This window comes from Anas platyrhynchos, chromosome 1 (assembly GCF_047663525.1).
Source record: "Anas platyrhynchos isolate ZD024472 breed Pekin duck chromosome 1, IASCAAS_PekinDuck_T2T, whole genome shotgun sequence".
NCBI classification, from domain to species: Eukaryota; Metazoa; Chordata; class Aves; order Anseriformes; family Anatidae; genus Anas; species Anas platyrhynchos.
In genome coordinates this window covers 179,788,430-179,805,890 of record NC_092587.1, presented here as the reverse complement: position 1 = coordinate 179,805,890, position 17,461 = coordinate 179,788,430, and the positions used below count along the sequence as shown (strand labels likewise).

The 17,461-nt window shown below is 44.8% G+C and overlaps 1 protein-coding gene across 1 annotated transcript; it reads left to right on the top strand.

The window, feature by feature from the left end:
- Nucleotides 1–5,845: 5,845 nt before the first annotated feature.
- On the top strand, nucleotides 5,846–16,751 carry LOC101794537 (fibrinogen-like protein 1). The gene is made up of 9 exons (XM_005014852.6): nucleotides 5,846–6,029; nucleotides 6,305–6,363; nucleotides 7,603–7,687; nucleotides 9,032–9,242; nucleotides 10,144–10,303; nucleotides 13,316–13,413; nucleotides 13,494–13,582; nucleotides 14,145–14,335; nucleotides 15,407–16,751. The coding sequence occupies exons 3-9, from the start codon at nucleotides 7,613–7,615 to the stop codon at nucleotides 15,594–15,596; spliced, it is 1,014 nt and encodes a 337-aa protein (XP_005014909.3). The 5' UTR covers nucleotides 5,846–6,029; nucleotides 6,305–6,363; nucleotides 7,603–7,612; the 3' UTR covers nucleotides 15,597–16,751.
- Nucleotides 16,752–17,461: the final 710 nt, after the last annotated feature.

Sequence of the window (17,461 nt, the reverse complement as noted above, 5' to 3'; positions counted from 1 at the left end):
GGATTTGTGCTTCAGGCCCTTCACCAGCTTCGTAGCCCTGCTCTGGACACCCTCCAGGGCTTCCATGTCCTTCTTGTAGTGAGGGACCCAAAACTGAACGCAGCACTCAATTATTTTTAAAGTTGTTGACTTTCTAATACATGTTTTATAGCTATAAAAATACCATCAAATACCCCAAAAGCAATCAAACCATTAAGACTTCAAGGTTGTTCTGAGTGTCCTGAGAATATGGAGCAGTTTGGGACAGCAGACTAAATAGAAAGCTTCCCCTTCAAAATAAAAACAGTAATAATAATAATAATAATAAAAACCTTCTAATTTTTCTCATTTATTGCCCATGATAGCACCATAACTTTTGCTTTCAATGCATCTAATCTTATAGCACTGGTGATGCTGTTGTGGATTTGCAAGCTCTGATGTGTCTCCATGAGTTTCCCAATGGTCAATCTATTTTCTTAAAGCTATAACTTCTGAAGTCAGATGGCTAAAGTAGAAATACCATTTTCTGTTTTAATAAAAATGATGTTTGAGCTCTCAGCTGGTGGATAAAAATGTAGAAAGATGACCAAAGTTTCATTAAAAAAAAAAATGTTTTTAAATTAATGACTTGTAAATCATTTTCATTATATTACGCTGTTTAACTCATGATACTGACATTTAAAAGACCCTCAGAATCCAGTTATTATCCCTGAGCAATTATTCATGAGTGTAAAATAACAGAATTGTCAACAAAATACAGAAAAGGTTGAAACGTTCAGTAACTAATCCAGTTATACTGTGTGAAAGCAGATAAAGAAGGCATATCTCAGAGAGGTGATGGCATATTTTAAATTCCAAAAATAACTGAGAATGGTGGTAAACAGAATCGCATAACTTGGCAGACTTTAAAATAACTAAGTATGGATCATTTGTATCTGATACTTTTAAGAGATACCGACAAGAAAAATGATTCAATTTTTACTATGTTTTGGGATAACAGAAATATGGAGATAAGCGGGGGGGATCGATTCTCTGCCAATTAAACGCAGGTAGATCAGATGACCTTATGATGACAGTCTGTCAGCTTGGCTTTGCTCCCAAACAAAATGAGAGCAGATTAGACAGAGGCTTCCACTAATAAAATAATAAAGAAGCGTGGTGATGATGATAATAATGCCAATCAACATGGGATTATGGAAAATAATTTGCGAGAAATTAATTCATACTTTGAAAATGAGCTTATAAGTTTTACTGATAAAATAAAGGTATTTTGTTGCTCCTGTAAGCAACTGTCTGTCTAGAAAATTTGATTAAAGAGGTAGAAGGACACAAAATCAGTCTGGTTCACATTACTTTGGTGAAAACCCAGCACTCTGGTCTTAAAATAACTATAAAAGGAGAATGATGCTAAAGCAGTTCGTTCCCAGAGAGGTTCCGCAGGGATTGAGAGCAGTCTTATGTTATTTAATGTTGTGTGGTGTTGTTTTGAACCATGCCCCCAGATAAAAGCCTCAATGATAAAGTCTGCTGCTGACAGAGACTGGAAAAGTGGACAGAAGAACTGCTGCCTAGCACTGAGAAAACTAATATTCTGTACATGCAGATGAGTGAGCAAACTGTATTTACATACATGTACTATCAGTCTCAGTACGCAGGGCCTCAGGATGGTGTTTTTCAGCCCTTGATACCTGAAGGACCATGTAACATCTTTAAAAGAAACCCATGGTTGATTTACAGACCCACTGACAGTCACATCAGAACAAGGAATGTGTGTGCGTGTGTCAAAAAGCTCACAAACACTTCTTGATTAACTTTTCACGTGTTGCAAATCACAGTCATCCTGATGGCAATGTTCAACACCACGGCACATCAGACTGAGAGCACCAGTGGCTGTATTGTGAAAACAAGTAACTGAAAACACCTCAAGCAGCACTAGGGAGTCACCAGCTGCAGCTGATTGCTGCATGTGGCTCTGTGGCAAAATGCATAACAAGAGCCTTGGCTCCAAAAACAGAAAGATGTTGGGCTGAAAATGTTGCCTGTGCTTTTTATTTGGATTCTGTGTGTTCTCAGCTCTCCACTTCTGATAGCCACAACTCCAGAAAAAAAGAGTGAAGAGCTGTGCTGTGAGTAATAAATTGAAGCGATCCTCATCACACCGGAGTCAAGGAGCTCAAAGATGTCCATCTTTTCAAATAAAAGATAACAGCTTACTTAATCACATTTGATCAGGGCTAGATCTAGAGAAAGGTCTAGGTACCCATCAGGGGGTGTAGGCAGACTTCAAGCATCAAAATTTTGATCTTAAAAAAAAAATAATAATTCTTGTATGTCACTTGCCCAACCCTGGAGGAAATTAAATTGTTTAGGCACTTTGCTGTTAGACTGCAGAGACCTTCAGAACCTGCTATTTTGTCCGTGTAGCCTCCACTGTGCAGCACAATACCCTAGCCAAAGCTCTTTGCAGCTCTATGTGTGTTCTGTATTAGGCTCCTCTGAATTAAATCATCCCAGGAACAGAACTTGTTTTTGTCTTTCCTCCCTCCCCATGCCATCCCTACCCACTAATGCTCTTCCCTGGGGATGTGCTTGAGTTGTGGTGCCCAGCCTTGCCCAGGACAAGCTGTACACAGCCCCTCGCTCCATGACTCCCCCAGCTTTCCCCCAGCACACACACCCCCCAGCCTAAGCAGCTAACCAGGATTTGGGATCCCAGCAAGAGGCAGGAGTATGCCTTGCATTTACTTGGACCTAGCCTTAAGCAGGGAAAAACAAATTTGGCAGAAGAGAGCTTGCAGAGTAAGGCATCATGAGAACAAAAGGCTAGAGTATGTGACTTGACAGATTCAAGGCAAAAAACAAAAATAATTAACAATGTGAGTAATTAAGCAGTGAAAGACCATGTGAAGGTCTGTGGTTGGTTATTCAACACTGAATATTTTACAACAAAACATCTTTTTCTCAAAGAGATGCTCCAGTACAAATGGGAATGAATTAGGTCAGGGGAGTTCTCTGACCTGAGGTAGGTAGATCACACAGATTATCCACATGTTCCCTCTGGCCTTGTGACTAATTCACTTTGGTAAAGCTATTCCTGATGTGAGCGAGATCGGCTTGGACCTGTGCTTGCCCTCAGGAACTTACGAACTAATTATGTTTGTTGTATCAACCCATTAGATACTCATAGCCTTCATACAGACTCGTTAGTTAGACTGAATTATGTCTTTGCTCTTTGAACGTTATCAAAACATTCAGATCTGGCATGTTTCATGGTCTGCCACCATTACTCCTTCTTTGTACGTAGATTTCTGTGGTTATTCCTTGCTAACAAGCCACAGACTTTTAATACATATATGCTGGTTTCGGTTATTTAATATATTGAAACTACAGTGGCTGATGTCATCCTAATGTTTTAAATTTATCATGCTTTTGATGAAACCCTTTATCGTTAGATTAAAAAAAAAATGTTTCAGACCTCATAAATTAACATTGTCTTAAAAAACTTGGCAGCCCGCATTCCTACAGAAGATGAATAGCAGCTCGCACATGGAGAGCCTGAAGGCTGCTGGTACCTCCACACCTGCAGTACCTGCAAAGAAGAAAACAGTTCAGTTGGAAGGGACCTTAAAAGGTCATCTAGTCCAACTGCATGGCCACTTCAGGGCTAGCCAAAAGTTAAAGCATATTATTATTAACAAATGCATCTTCAGTGCTGACAGGCATGGGACATCAACCGCTTCACTAGGAAGCTTGTTCCAATGTGTGACCACCCACACAGTGACGAATTTTTTCCTAAGGAAATTTGGTCTGTGGTCTCTCCCAGTGAGCAGGATGTTCAAGTGGAATGTGACGGAGAGGTACAAAAATAATGGCAAATGCACAAAGCACCTGCATTCAGTGTAAATGAGCTGTTTTGCTTGGAGCTGGCTCTGGACTACTCCAAATTTTCCTAGGGCACAAGTAGGTAGTCAGATTCTTGCTATGAAAACCTCAAGTCTCTAACTCCTTTGGAGTCTGGGGCAGCTGGCTTGTTTCTTCTTTACTGCTTCAAGAACAAACAAACAACCAGGAACTGGAAGATAAATTTGTCTTGGGAGAGTTTTGAGGTGCCACCAGTCTTCCAGCTGCGGTGTTCAATCAGTCCCTGGAGGGGAGGTGAAATGTCCACTTGGTGTCATCTTCATGTCTTCATCTTGGGCAGCTCTGTCTGGAGGAGCCCAACACACCATGTCTGCAGGAACAGCAAGAGCTGTCCCAAAGCCTCTCTGTTCATTCACTTTTATCCACCAGTTTGCATTCTTGCTGTGCTGGCTGTGCGTTTAATGTATGAATAATAGCTTTTTTATGACTGTTATTCAGCACCTACGTACTTTTGCTGGAAGGAAGGAGGAGGAGAGCAGGGTGGGGAGGTTTTGGGTTAATGAAACGGTTATTGTTTGCTGACAAGATCACTGAGTGTCTTATGAAGAGGGAATTTGATCTCCTTCCAAATAACTAAACAGGAATTTGCACTGCAGTGTATGTGCGAAGCATGTGTATTCCAGAAAAAAAAAATAAAATAAAAATAAAAGGCATTTACAGCCCCATTGCCTAGAGACTTTCAACATCTGTGAGGAAATGTTAGTGATCATGCTGTCCACATTCTTTATGATGACTTGATTATTTTACCTCAGGGCCAGTGAAGCAGTATGTGAACATACCCTTGTGCTAGATCCTCCTCACGTGAACTCAGCCCTGTGGCAGCCCCTCTCTGGTGCTTCAGATGTTCCTGAAGTGCCTTCAGCCTGTGAAAATAAGTTCACCACGAAACATGCAAGAACCATGTTCCAGCTGACTGGGTTTTTCACTTGCAGACATCAGTGAGGTTACCACCGGTGGAGGAGAGCGCGAGAGCACTCCAGGCCTCTCGGCTCTTTGGGGATTCCTGACAGAGGGCTGGGTTTTGAGTCCTGCTTCTGCAAATTTGCAGTCACATAACATATACACTCAAGTTGTTCCCCTACTGGGTCAGCAGCTCTACCAACACTTCCAGGGACCAGAGCTGGAAGCCTGGGGCCTGCTGCTCCCTGGCCTTGTGGACGCTCATGGCTGCCCACACCACAACTCCAGTGCTGCCACCACTGGCCTGGGCCCATCACATGTTGGGGTCAAGCACATTGGCCACGTAGACAAGAGCATAAATTGGTGCACGGCATCTTAAGCAGTGTCTGGCTTGCTCGAGCTGAGAAAGAAGCACTGTGGCTGGAAGCACAAGAAGAACTAAGCGACACGGCCCCAGGACACAGCACACAGCTCCCGTGTGTTCAGGGGCTTCCAAAACAGCTTCCAAAACCCGCCTCACAACAGGGGTAGGGAACAAGTGAGAAGAAAAGCACCGTTTACATAATCCTTTGGCAGTGAAATGGGTCAGCTGCTCTTGAGGGAGAAGAGGAATGCAGTTTTTAAGAAATAAACAGCATTGCTGTACTTTATAATAGCTGTGCAGTCCTGCTTCACTCGAGAGCAAAGCAGAAGTTTCTGATGGGCTTGCACGCCTTGCTTCTTGGCCCCGCAGTCTCTCCTCTGGCCACAGCTCTGTAAAAAGGAGCATTGTCTTTAAAATAATCTGTAATTCCTTGTCCATAACACAAAGGGAGGCACCCATCTGTTGTGTTTTGTTGTTTTTTTTTCCCCTCACTTTCACAAATGTCCTTGTTTATGCTAACGAACAAATCTAATGACCCACCTCTGAGGAGAGTTACGCAACTACAAACCTTCGGAGATTTCAGTCTAACAGCAAATCTTGCTTAATATCCCCGTGTTCGCTTCTTGGTTCAAATTTTCAGCTCTTTTGGTGTTACAGCTGCACTGTGCTTTTACACATAAACCTGATTAAACGGCAAAAGAAACACTGAACACAAAAGCTGTGTTCATTCCACCTTGCAAGACTTACTGAAATGAACCTGGCTGTATTAAATGTGAGATAAAACTCCCACAGGGAGCATTAGTCTGAGTGATTCATATAAACACTTAAACAAGTCAGTCTTGGTTGAGCTTCACAGTCAGATAAGGTGGGTAATGGGGCGCAACCAGCAGAGTCCCTCTATTTTGGAGAGCACCACTGGCAGAAATGTAACCGTTGCTTATTCTTACTGCGAAGCAGCAGGATGAGTATTGGGCAACAGCAGATAAATAAGAATTTGGGTAAAACTGCGAGTGTATTTTGTGTGGAACTGCCTCGTGCACTGAAATGTCCCTCCAAGCCCTTGATGTGGGCCATCTGGAAAGGAAAAATCTATCCAACCTCTAGAAATACAGCCAGGTTTATTACCACTTTCTTTTTCAGTTGACTTTTAAGGGAGATAATCTTAGCAGAAGGAGGTCTGAAGAAAAGGCGAGTTACAGGTATGTGGATTTAATATATGTTGATAAAGGCATAGACAAAGTTGCTTTTTTTTCCCCCTCCGGTCTTCCCTATCTATTTTTCAGGAGCTGTTGCTCACATCCAGCCTTCCTGTTAGCTTTTTGCCTCCACGCACCTTCTCTGTACTGGGCCTGATTCTGACTGCAGCACCAGCACCTGACCATAGGGCAGCGTCAATGAGAAGTACCTGTGGTCGTGGGCTGGATGAACCACGCTATAATACTCTTTTCTCTACCATCTGAAAAAAAAAAAAAAGCCGTGTGCTGGAGTGAAAACCTGTGCAGCATCTTTTATCAGTGACTTCCACAGAGCTTTTATTCTCTCTGTTTGCTCTGGGCCCTGGCCTGCCTGGCTGTTCAGGCAGCTCCCCTGCCACGGCAGCGCTGCCAGCTCCATAAGCAGCTGCGGTGATGCTCCTAGAGTCGTAGCTGAAACTAAGCAAGCCACTGGGAACATAGATCTGGGTAGCCAAGTTTCTGCAGCACTTCCAGATGTGAAGTGGGGGAGTTGTTTTATCCTGTTTTTCAGGCTCTTTTATTCTTTCTGATACATTTTTTTAAAGCACCATACTGCGAACAATTTGTACTGTCCACTTGCTTTCAGCTGCATCTTCCCAGTGGTGGCTGCTTAGCATTTTTCTAGCTGAGCCTCTCAGGCTGAAGCCCTGTCTGTGGGCTGGGGCAGGCCAGCAGCAAAGGTTTTCTTTCAATTTTTCAACTAAAATTCTACCAAAACTGTCCCACACCCACTCTGTGCCCACTCTGCAGCTCCCATTCTGACAGACCACTCCACAGACCACAGAGGGGCAATGCCAACACTCACTGAACCAGGAGGCAAAATTCCTGTCAGCTTTGGGAAGCTGGAATAAGAACGATGAGATTTTGGCCAACTGCTTTGGCAAGGAGGCGTTTTTGCTAAGTAACTTCCCGTGTGTGGGGGCACTTGGGAGAGGGGGCAGAGGCTGCTGGAGAGCTGCACCAAGGGTTTATTCCTCCAGGGAAGAGGGAGCTTGGACCAAAGCCTAGGTCCCCGTGTCAGCACGATGCACTGGTGCTTCATCCTCTCCCTAACATGCATTTTTTTCCCTATTTTTTTCCTGCCTGTAGTTTCAAGCTACCTCCTTAATGAATCCTGGAGAATTAAATGTGATTGTGAAGCAGAGATAAGCTGTGAGAGAATTTAAGAAGCCACTTGTGCATTTTGTCAACCTGTCTTTTCAGGCAAAAAGAAATGGGTCTGCTGATGCCCTGGTGGCTGCTGCTCCTTCTCCTGGTCAGCTTTGGCTCACCTGCACACAGGTTTTCGGTGCGTATCTCTCAGCTAGAGCCTGTACAGCTTCTCTGCAGCATGCCGGTGGGTTGTCACTTGCAGTTATGTAGAGGTAGGTGTGCCCCTACAAAAGATTGGGCCTGCAAGAGCAGAGCAAAGAGCTGCCTGTGGCTAAAGGAAGGTTACCCTTTTGGTCCTAATAACAGGGTTTTCACAGCATTATGGGCTGGGCAACTCTCCACACGGCTGGACTGACAGTGCCAAGAATTAAAAACAACATAAAAAAAAAAATTAAAAAATATATTTGATTTTATGGCCAGTAAAAAAAAAATACTTCACTCCGTTTCCTCAGGGAAAACTGCCTTCTTTGTATTCACTGCAGTTCAAAAAGCAGGGAGAGGGGAAAGAGGAGCTAGTCATAGTCTGAGGCAATCTGTTTTCATGTGATGAGCAAATTACTCTTGGGCCAACTGAAGGAGGTACAGAGCTTGGCAAAGAGAGCTAGGTGAGCTCGGGGCTGTCTGCAGCAGGTTCCCATGTGCTTCCAACCTGGAAATCCTCCTCTGTGTAGGAAAACAAACAGGCTGAGGAAAAGGAGAAGGTAGCTCAGCAACTGTGTTTTAGCACGCTCGGCAGCCTGCTGTCCTGGGCAATTGCGTGTTTCTCTTATGCCTAGAACTGGTCCAGCTCTGGTATCACTCAAGCCAGCTTGCTCAGAGCAAAATCAGAAAGTAATTCTTGTGCACGCCATTTCTTGGTTGTCTCGGAGGAGATTTTGCTGTTTTGTTGACGTTACTAATGGAGTAGTATCAGCCGCAGACTAGGTTGTTGCTGAAAATGTTTATCCCAGCCAGCCTGAGCCAGATTCTGGTCTTGGTTACAGTAATGCAGCTCTGAAGTTACTCCACTGATCCCAGTAGGCTCACTGCTTTTCAGCTCTTTTATCTTCCAGTTTTACAAGATGTTTCTGTAACCTCACTGGTTTGGCCTGGCTGCAGTGCAAGAACCAGGTTTTTCCCCTCTTATTTCCCTGAGCGGTTTCATAGCCTGCAAAACTCCCTTTGATTTCATTAAATGGTAATCAAGCTGCATGACTTTTGTCCCAAGTAATTTTCTACATATCTGATGATATTCTGCCATGCACAGATCAGTGGCGAGACCACTGGAAAAAAACAAAACAAACCAAAAAAAATCACCCTTTTCCACAGGTTTCAACTCAACAGCCCATGCTGCGAGATTCAGGTATCTTAGGGAGGGGCTACCACTGAATAACCTTGATCCTCAGCAGAGGAGACAGACACTCATTCTCTCACTGCCCCCCTGTTCTTACCAGTGATTGAAGTGTGCTTTTTGGTCTTTCTTTTTTTTTCTTCCCCATAGGATAAAGATATTTGCCTCCTAGACAACAGTAAATTAAGACAAAGGTTAAAACAGCTTCAAGATATGCTTTACTTGTATGAACTGCAGCTGAAGGACATTCTGGAGAACACTTACCATAAAACGAAAAGCAGTCTGTTCTCAAGCAACAGGAGCACGCAGCATGAGACGCTTTTACCCACAACCAGTGGAAATTTGATAGTCTATGACCAAGGTACATTTTGCAGTAGCATATGTGGAAACTTCAGCTTGCAGAAATGTTCAGTTCTTCTTTCAGTGCCATATGTATCATATTCTATTTCTGCTGAAAAATTATTTAACCTTTTTTTTTTTTTTTTTTTTAAAGCAGATAGTTTTTAAATGCAGTCAGATACATGGGAAGGAGAAGGAAAGGCAGACTGGTGGCCTTGGTACCATCAGACTTCCCCTGGGGCTGCAGTCAGCTGGCCCAGATTTAGGCAGCCACCACCCAGGTACATCACAGACATCTGCAGCTGGGCTTGTAGCCCAAGACTCCAGTGCAGAGAGGAAAAGGCACCTCTCAGCTCTTTCCCATCAGACCTGCCTTAGACATCTGCTGCAAGAAAAGAAGGGTCTTGCTCTTGAAGAGCCCATTTTCCCTCAGTGGCTTACAGGGAGCCCAAAGTGCACAGCTCAGCTGCAGGCCCTGGAAGCTGCTGGGAGGAATCCAGCATCCCTGTTCCTCGGCTCTTCCATCACTTTTGCTGTGCAGCAGCACACGTGTGTGCTCTGTTCCTTGCTGTCACTTTGATAATACAGCACGACTGGAGCCGTGGGCTGTGGCCAAGGTTTTGTCCTGGATGAGCATGACATTGAAAGTCTGAAGCTTTGCTAGAGCCAGTCAGAGACCGTAGCCTCTGGTTTTAGAAACTTTAGGCCCCCCAGTCCAGTCCCAAGTACAGCTGAGGTAATCTTCCACATGGAAATTAGCTTTACTGCAAATGATATTAAGGTCTGCTATTTGCTCTGGCCCTGCTGGGCTTACTGAGCTTTCCGCAGACTGGCCAAGTGTCCGTGTCCCACACGGCCTCTCAGAGATGTCTCTTCTTGCCTTTGCTTTCCGCCACCTAACGAGCCGATGCCATTCTGCCCAGACTGCTCTGCAGTGTACAGCAGGAAGAAGACGAAAAACGGCTACTACCGGATCAGGCCCCGAGCAGATCGAGAGCCTTTCCTGGTGTACTGTGACATGTCTGACAGCGGTGGCTGGACCGTCATTCAGCGGCGGAGTAATGGCAAAGAGAATTTCAACAGGTGAGTGCCTCGAGGTCTCATCAGCAGGGCTCGCAGTGAGGCCTCCAGCTCCCACACTCAGCCCTACCGGTGGCAAAACCCAAGGTTCAAGAAGCAGGATATGCAAGGCAAGGCTTAATTATGGTAACTGTTTGCATTAGGGCAAAGTGTGGGTACGTATTGGTAGCAGGGGGCCATTTTCAGGATGGATTTATAATGTCTTTTGCATGGCTGGCCTGCATTTGTGTGTCCGTATTTGTACAGAACAGAATAGTTCAGTTGGAAGGGACCTTCAGATATCACTGAGTCCAACTTCCTGACTGCCTTGGGGCTAACCAAAATTAAAGTGACATTATCCAAATAAAGGATAAAGGACATTATCCAAATGCCTCTTGAATGGTGACACACACGGGGCATCAACCACCTCACCAGGAAGCCTGTTGCACTGTCTGACCACCCTCATGCTACAGATTTTTTTCCTGATATCCAGGCTATTTTGTCATGATAGGAGACAACTGTCTGCCAAAGCCTCCGAATTGGCAGATATCTGCTGCCAGCACATAGGCTGAGGCCCACTGAATCTTTTATCTGTTCTCATATCAGGAATCATGTTCAGCATGATGTAAAATGTATTTCCATATTCAGATCCTTCACAAAGATGCAAAGCTACAGGTTCAAATCAACCTTTCTTTATGCAAAAGCCCAATTATTTATATATTTATATATATTTCCTCCTGGAAATCTCCAGGAGGCGAGATGCTCTGCTGGCACTATAGAAAAGAAATGTCCCCCTGCAGATTAATTCCCTGTTGCAGCACACACACTTGTAGGGTGTGCCCACCATCTCTTAAACAGAGTGCAGTTCATTGCAGAGCTACCTCAACTGGCTCTAAGATCTCTACCAGAGAGTGGTAACTCTCTAGCTGTGGTAGTTCAGCTCTCACCAAAGGTGAATTTATGCCAGTGAAAATTGCCCCGAAGAGTAGCACTGACTGGTAAGTAGGTCAGGCAGAATTAAAATCCCTACTAACAACCTGAGAGAGGGAATAAACACAGGGTTACAAAAACTGGAAATATCAATATGCAGGACATGTAGGCTTATATCAGAGAAAGCACATAAATAACAGAGATTTTAAGATAATGAAATGCCGAGGAGAAAGGAACAACCTGAGATTTCTCTTAGAACTATGAAGCCAGAAAATTGTGATGAGAAGTAAGTATGCATCTTAAGTTGGCACATACAAACAGTGATTCTGCAAAGAAGCAGAGGTGAGAGTGGTCAATGAATTAAAAATAGATTTAAGTGGAACAGGAACACAAAGCAGACCCAGATATTTTTCATTCAGCTTCGTCTGGAAGCTTTTGTTTGCAGGTTCTGCTCATTTTCTGGTTCTTCACTACATCGCTTTATGTGTCTAAGACCGTGGTATACTTTAGACTGCAACATTAATTTCCAGCCAGGAGTGAAGATGAATTATGACCTTTCCAAGAACAATATCAGATGCTTTGCTGAAGACAGATATGACAGCTACTGCTTTCCTCTTCCATCTAACTTACAACTTCATTCTGCAGGCACTGTATCTGGCAGTGTGAGGGATTGATTCCCATGTATGTGTGCACAGGGTTAGCAGGAGAGGGAATAAGGTGTGTCGTACATACTTCTGAGGCAGAGTGACAAATCTCAGCTCAGCTTGTGCTGAATGAGACACTTTTCTAAAAGGACCTAAAGATGCAGCAGAAGATTTACTTGTTACCACAGCTAAATGTCACCAACATACATTTAATCCTGGCAATCCAGGAGGTTCCTGGAATGCATTGATGACAACTTCCTTCCCCCTTGCCCTCTTCAGGGATCTGCTTTCTTGACTACCATGGGACAACGCCCTGGAGGGAAGAGGGGCCCACGAAAGTTGGTTAATATTCAAGGGTCACATCCTTCAAATTCAGGAGTGATACATCCCAACAAAGAGGAAGTCAGGCAGGAACACCAGGAGACCTGCATGGATGAAGAACGAGCTCCTGACCGAACTTAAACAGAAAAAGAAGGCCTACAATGGAAGGCCTAGAATGGAAGCAATGACAGATAACCTGGGAGGGGTACAGAAAAAATGTCCAAACAGCCAGGGATCAGGGTAGGGAAGCCAAAGATCATTTAGAATTAGTTTGGTCAGGGACACCAAGGGCAATAAGAAAGGGTTCTGTAGGTGAATCGGTGATAAAAGGAAGACTAGGAAAATTGTGGGCCCTCTCTGGAAGGAGAAAGGAGACCTGGTCACCCAGGATATGGAGAAGGTTGAGGTACTTCATGACTGTTTTGCCTCAGTCTTCCCTGACAAGCTCCAAACACATGGCCCAGGCCCCAGAAGGCAAAGACAGGGACTGGAAGAATGATGAACCCCCCAGTGCAGGAGAAGATGAGGTTCAAGACCATCTGAGGAACCTGAAGGTGCAGAAGTCCATGGGACCTGATGAGATACCTCTGTGGGTCCTTAAGGAATTGGCAGATGAAGTTGCTAAGCCACTAACCATCCTATTTGAGAAGTCGTGGCAGTCTGGGGAAGGTCCTGCTGACTGGAAGAGGAGAAACACAACCCCCATTTTTAAAAAGGGAAAAAAGGAGGACCCGGGGAACTACAGGGCAGTCAGTCTTACCTCTGTGCCTGGCAAGATCATGGAGCTGATCCTCCTGGAAACTCTGCTAAGACACATGGAAAATAAGGAGGTGATTGGTGACAGCCCACATGGCTTCAATAAAGGGTTGATTGTGCCTGACAGATCTGGTGGCCTTTTGTGATGGGGTTGCAGCATTGGTGGTTGGGGGAAGAGCAACTGGGATGGCTCCAGTCATCTACCTGGACATGTGCAAAGCGTTTGACGCTACCCCCCATGATATCCTCGTCTCTAAATTGGAGGGTGGCAAGGGCATTGGAATTAGATGATCTTTAAGGCCCTTTCCAACCCAAACCCTTCTGTGATTCTGTGACACTTGCTGTTACCCGTGCATGCTGAAACTGATGTTTGTGTCTTCTTCAGGAAGTGGGACGATTACAAACTGGGATTTGGAAAATTCCAAGGCAAGAATGATGAATACTGGCTGGGCAATGACCACATCTATGACCTGCTCACTAGAGGTGCAAGTATTTTCCTTACATAGTTTTCCTTCCGATTTGCATGCAATAGTTGATCTAAAAGGGCACTGCTCTGTGTTTAGGAGAGAGCTCATTAAAGATTGACCTGGTGGACTGGCATGGGGAAAGACGTTATGCAGTCTATGAAAATTTCCAGCTCAACAATGAGCAGGTAAGAAATGGGGAGAGTGGCGATTTGCTTGTTTTATCTCTGAGGGTGGGGCACCTGAATCTGCACAGCGCCGGGCAGCTCCCTGCCACGGGGTGCGGGGAGATCCCATGTCTCCCAGATCTGCTAGTTGTGGAGCTAAGTATTCCTACCAGGACAGGGCCATTTAGCTAAAATTCAGACGGCTTCCAGGCCTTGGAGGAGCAAAATTCCTACAGGAGTTGCCCTAGTTGAACCACGGCCAGTCAGTGAGAGCATCTACTTGGCACATTTTCCTGCAACAGGTGCTGTCAACGAGGCAGGGAAAGCCTTCCAGGTTGTTGTGCAGTGTACCCAGTGAGTATTAAAAGACAATAAAACCTGAATCCCTCAGAAGCAGCAGTAGTAATTGGTAGCCACTTCTGGAAGTTCAAATCCAGTGGTGATCTACATGTGTACCACTAAAGCACGGAGCTAGAAGGCAGCTGTGATTTCAACAAGCACGTCTCTGACAGGGGATACGATGGGGAGAGGAAATCTCAAAAATGAGAGCTGATATAAAGACGTGTTTCACATACTGTTGCAGGACAACTACAGGCTATGGTTTGGCACCTATTCCGGGAACGCCGGCGACGCTCTGTCTGGGGGGAGCAATTTTGTTGACCAGTGGTCAGCCTCGCACAAAGGGATGCAGTTCACCACATCTGACAAGGATCACGATCGATTCCTGGCAGGCAACTGCGCATTGGAGAACAAGGGTGGCTGGTGGTTTAACAGGTAGGGAGGATGGCTGAGCCCTTGGGAAGAGGCGTAGGGTGTGAGTGGCTGCACAGCCCAGACACCTTACACGTCTTACAGCAGGCGGAGGTTGCTGCGAGCACCTCACCTCACATGGCAAAGTCTGCCACGTTGAGGCCAGCAGGAAAGCAATCTGCTGCTTTCATTGTGAAGCCAATCAGGTAAATTGCATTCATTTTAAGAAAATGGGCCAGAATAAAAGTGAAGGAAACTTGTGGCCCAGAAGGAAAAAAGCCTGGTTGAAAATTCTTTGGAAGTGCTTTGGATTATATTCCAAAAAGTTGTGCCAGAGGAGGTTTAGGTTGGATGTTAGGAAGAACTTCTTTACCAAAAGGGTTGTTAGACATTGGAACAGGCTGCCCAGGGAAGTGGTGGAGTCACCATCCCTGGAGGTCTTTAAAAGACGTTTAGATGTAGAGTTTAGGGATATGGTTTAGTGGGGACTATTAGTGTTAGGTTAGAGGTTGGACTCGATGATCTTGAGGTCTCTTCCAACCTAGAAATTCTGTGATTCTGTGAAAGAAAAAAAGTCATAGCCACTGGAAGATGAAGCGTGCACAAATGAATTTGTTATGGAACATGTCAAGGGATTGAGATACCCCTTACTGTTCCTGAGGGTGGGTTCACCAGCCCCGTGTAAACACCCCGGTATCAGGAGTTTTTCCTCTGCTTTAGGGCAGGATGAGCCTCTTCTGTCCTGAGCACAAAAAGTGAAAATGAGTGGACCTATAAAAATGTACATTGATAGTGAGATTCAACTTGATTAAAAGACATCTGCATTTTTAGGTGTTAATATTTAGCTGCCTGTACTTGAGCTGACGGCTACCAAATGGCATCATGCACCTCTCTTCAGGTATCTGAATCACATCCCTGGTCGGTGCACTCAACGTAGCCAAAAGGTTGAATCATCTGACCAGAGTAGGTGTCTATGTTAGGATGACCTACATGGTCCTCTGGGCAACATGGATTGTATTAAACATTGCTGTCATGACACGATGTCTCTCCACGCTAAACAAAACCTCTTTTTTGCCTCCTCCGTGTTGTCACAAGGTGCCACGCCGTGAACCTCAACGGGCGGTACTACAAAACAGGGAGGTACAACGGCTCCCACGACAACGGCATCACCTGGTCGACGTGGCACGGGCCGTGGTACTCGCTCAGATACGTGGCCATGAAAATCCGGGCCCCGTTCTTTGTTGACAGCGAGAGCGGAGACGGCGAGAACAGCCAGGGTGGTTGAGATCTGCTGCTTTGGGAAGTAACGAGTCGTGTACATTAATAGCCAGCCCTCTGCTACTGCCAATTGCCAAAACTGCACTGTGGTAACTGTAGCTGCATCTGCTTCTACTAGCTGAGGCAAATGTCGCAAGTTTTTGAGCACAGCCAGCCAACAGTCTAAAGGAAAATAGATGGATCTCAGTCCTGAAATAACCGTAGCTTTCTTTTTTAGCAATTTTTGGGACTTTGTTGTAGAGTGTTTATGAAAAGCTTGGACCCTGAATGCTCAAGTGTGTTCATTTAGCTACCTGTACCCTTCAAGGGCTAAATCTTTTTCATCTTGATTGTAACAGCCAGTGCCTGAGCTACAAGAATGGAAACCACAAAGCGATAAGGAGTCAGGCTTCACCTGTTGTGCCTTCACTAGTGTTTTGATTTGGGTTAGAAACACATTTTTAGGTAACTCTTACTCTGGTCACCAATTGCCAGTTGCAGAACTCTCCTAGAGTGTGTGAAACCACACCAGAAGAAGGATACACCCCAACAGCTAACAACCATCCACGCTACTCTGAAGTAAGGCTGCTTCCAAGGCTGCTTTGGAACAAGCCCCCCCAACGTGGACAATGTCCACACGGCGTTTCATTGCCTCTGCAGATCCATTTATACAGCACACTGCAACATGCTAATGCAATCAAAGACAGTGCTGCCAACCAAATTTAAGTCCCAGATTTAAATTAGGCAGATTTGACTAAATTTAAGATGAGCACAGATATTCTTAGGAGTTCAAAAAAGGCAGTCATGATTCATTTGTACGTTCTCGTGTCATTTACCAGACTCCTTTGATTTAGTAAAGAAGAAGCAAAGTGGAAAGTGATTGAAACACAAGGCACGCTTCTTTCGCTGTCTCTTCTGAGTGAAACTAAAGAGCAACATAAATAACTGAAACAGAATACTGAAAAATTATTTTCCACAAGTTAATAACCGCAGTTAAAAATGAACAGTAATACTGGCTTGATGCAAACAATGTAACTACCATGTTGTAGGACAGGTCTATTTTTTCTGAATTACAGCAAGTTTTCAGCTGGCAGTTCCTTTCCATTTAATTGCTTTTAGAATAATATACGTTATAATTTGTATTATATAGCTGTAATTGTGAAATAAAAGCATCTGAGTAGGATCTAGTGCCTTCTATCTGTTCTTAAACAGTAGGAAGTTAGGATGAAAATCTTGAGGTAACTCGTAATGGAAGAATTTCATTGCTTTGTTGTTGTCTCTGGTGTTTTTGCACCTGCTCTCCTGCTTTTGATTTCCATGGCTCGAGCTGTCCTGAAGACAATGCAGACGTGAATAGTCAGTGTAAAATTTGATTTGGTCCCTCTGCTTTCTCAAGCAGTTAAGCCCTGTTCTCACTCATTCCCAATGACTGAAAATGAACACCAGTGAGCAACGGGCCCGTGCTCCAGTGAGGTGTGCTCCTACAGCCCATGTCCCGGCAAGACCGCACCGGTGAAGGGCTAGGGAAGCAGGGTAAAGATCACAGCCAGGTGAAACTCACCTCTGCGTGACAAAAATCAGCTGCACTGTGCCCTGTGTTACACTGTGTCTTCCTGAATGTTGTTGTGCTCCATGTTTGAGCACTCATTTCTCAGGGGTCTCCTGCACTGAGGCTCACCACGGCTGTGAGTACGCCTCACAGTGCTGTAGCTCTGCAGCTGACAGCTCAGTGCTTCAGGGCAAACACGCTGCACACAGCCACGTTCCCCTCAGCACAAGAGTAGTAAGTAAGCTAAGCAGTAAGTGCTTTAGAGGGCTGATTTCCAGCTCATTTAAGTCAACTTAATGACTAGTTATGTTTGATTAGCTCTGGTCCTCAAGCATGGACGTGTT

Coding starts and splice junctions, on each gene's coding strand:
- LOC101794537 (XM_005014852.6), top strand. CDS start 7,613: ATGGGTCTGCTGATGCCCTGGTGGCTGCTGCTCCTTCTCCTGGTCAGC. Junction 9,243..10,143: donor TTTGATAGTCTATGACCAAG/GTACATTTTGCA, acceptor CATTCTGCCCAG/ACTGCTCTGCAGTGTACAGC. Junction 14,336..15,406: donor GGTGGCTGGTGGTTTAACAG/GTAGGGAGGATG, acceptor TGTTGTCACAAG/GTGCCACGCCGTGAACCTCA.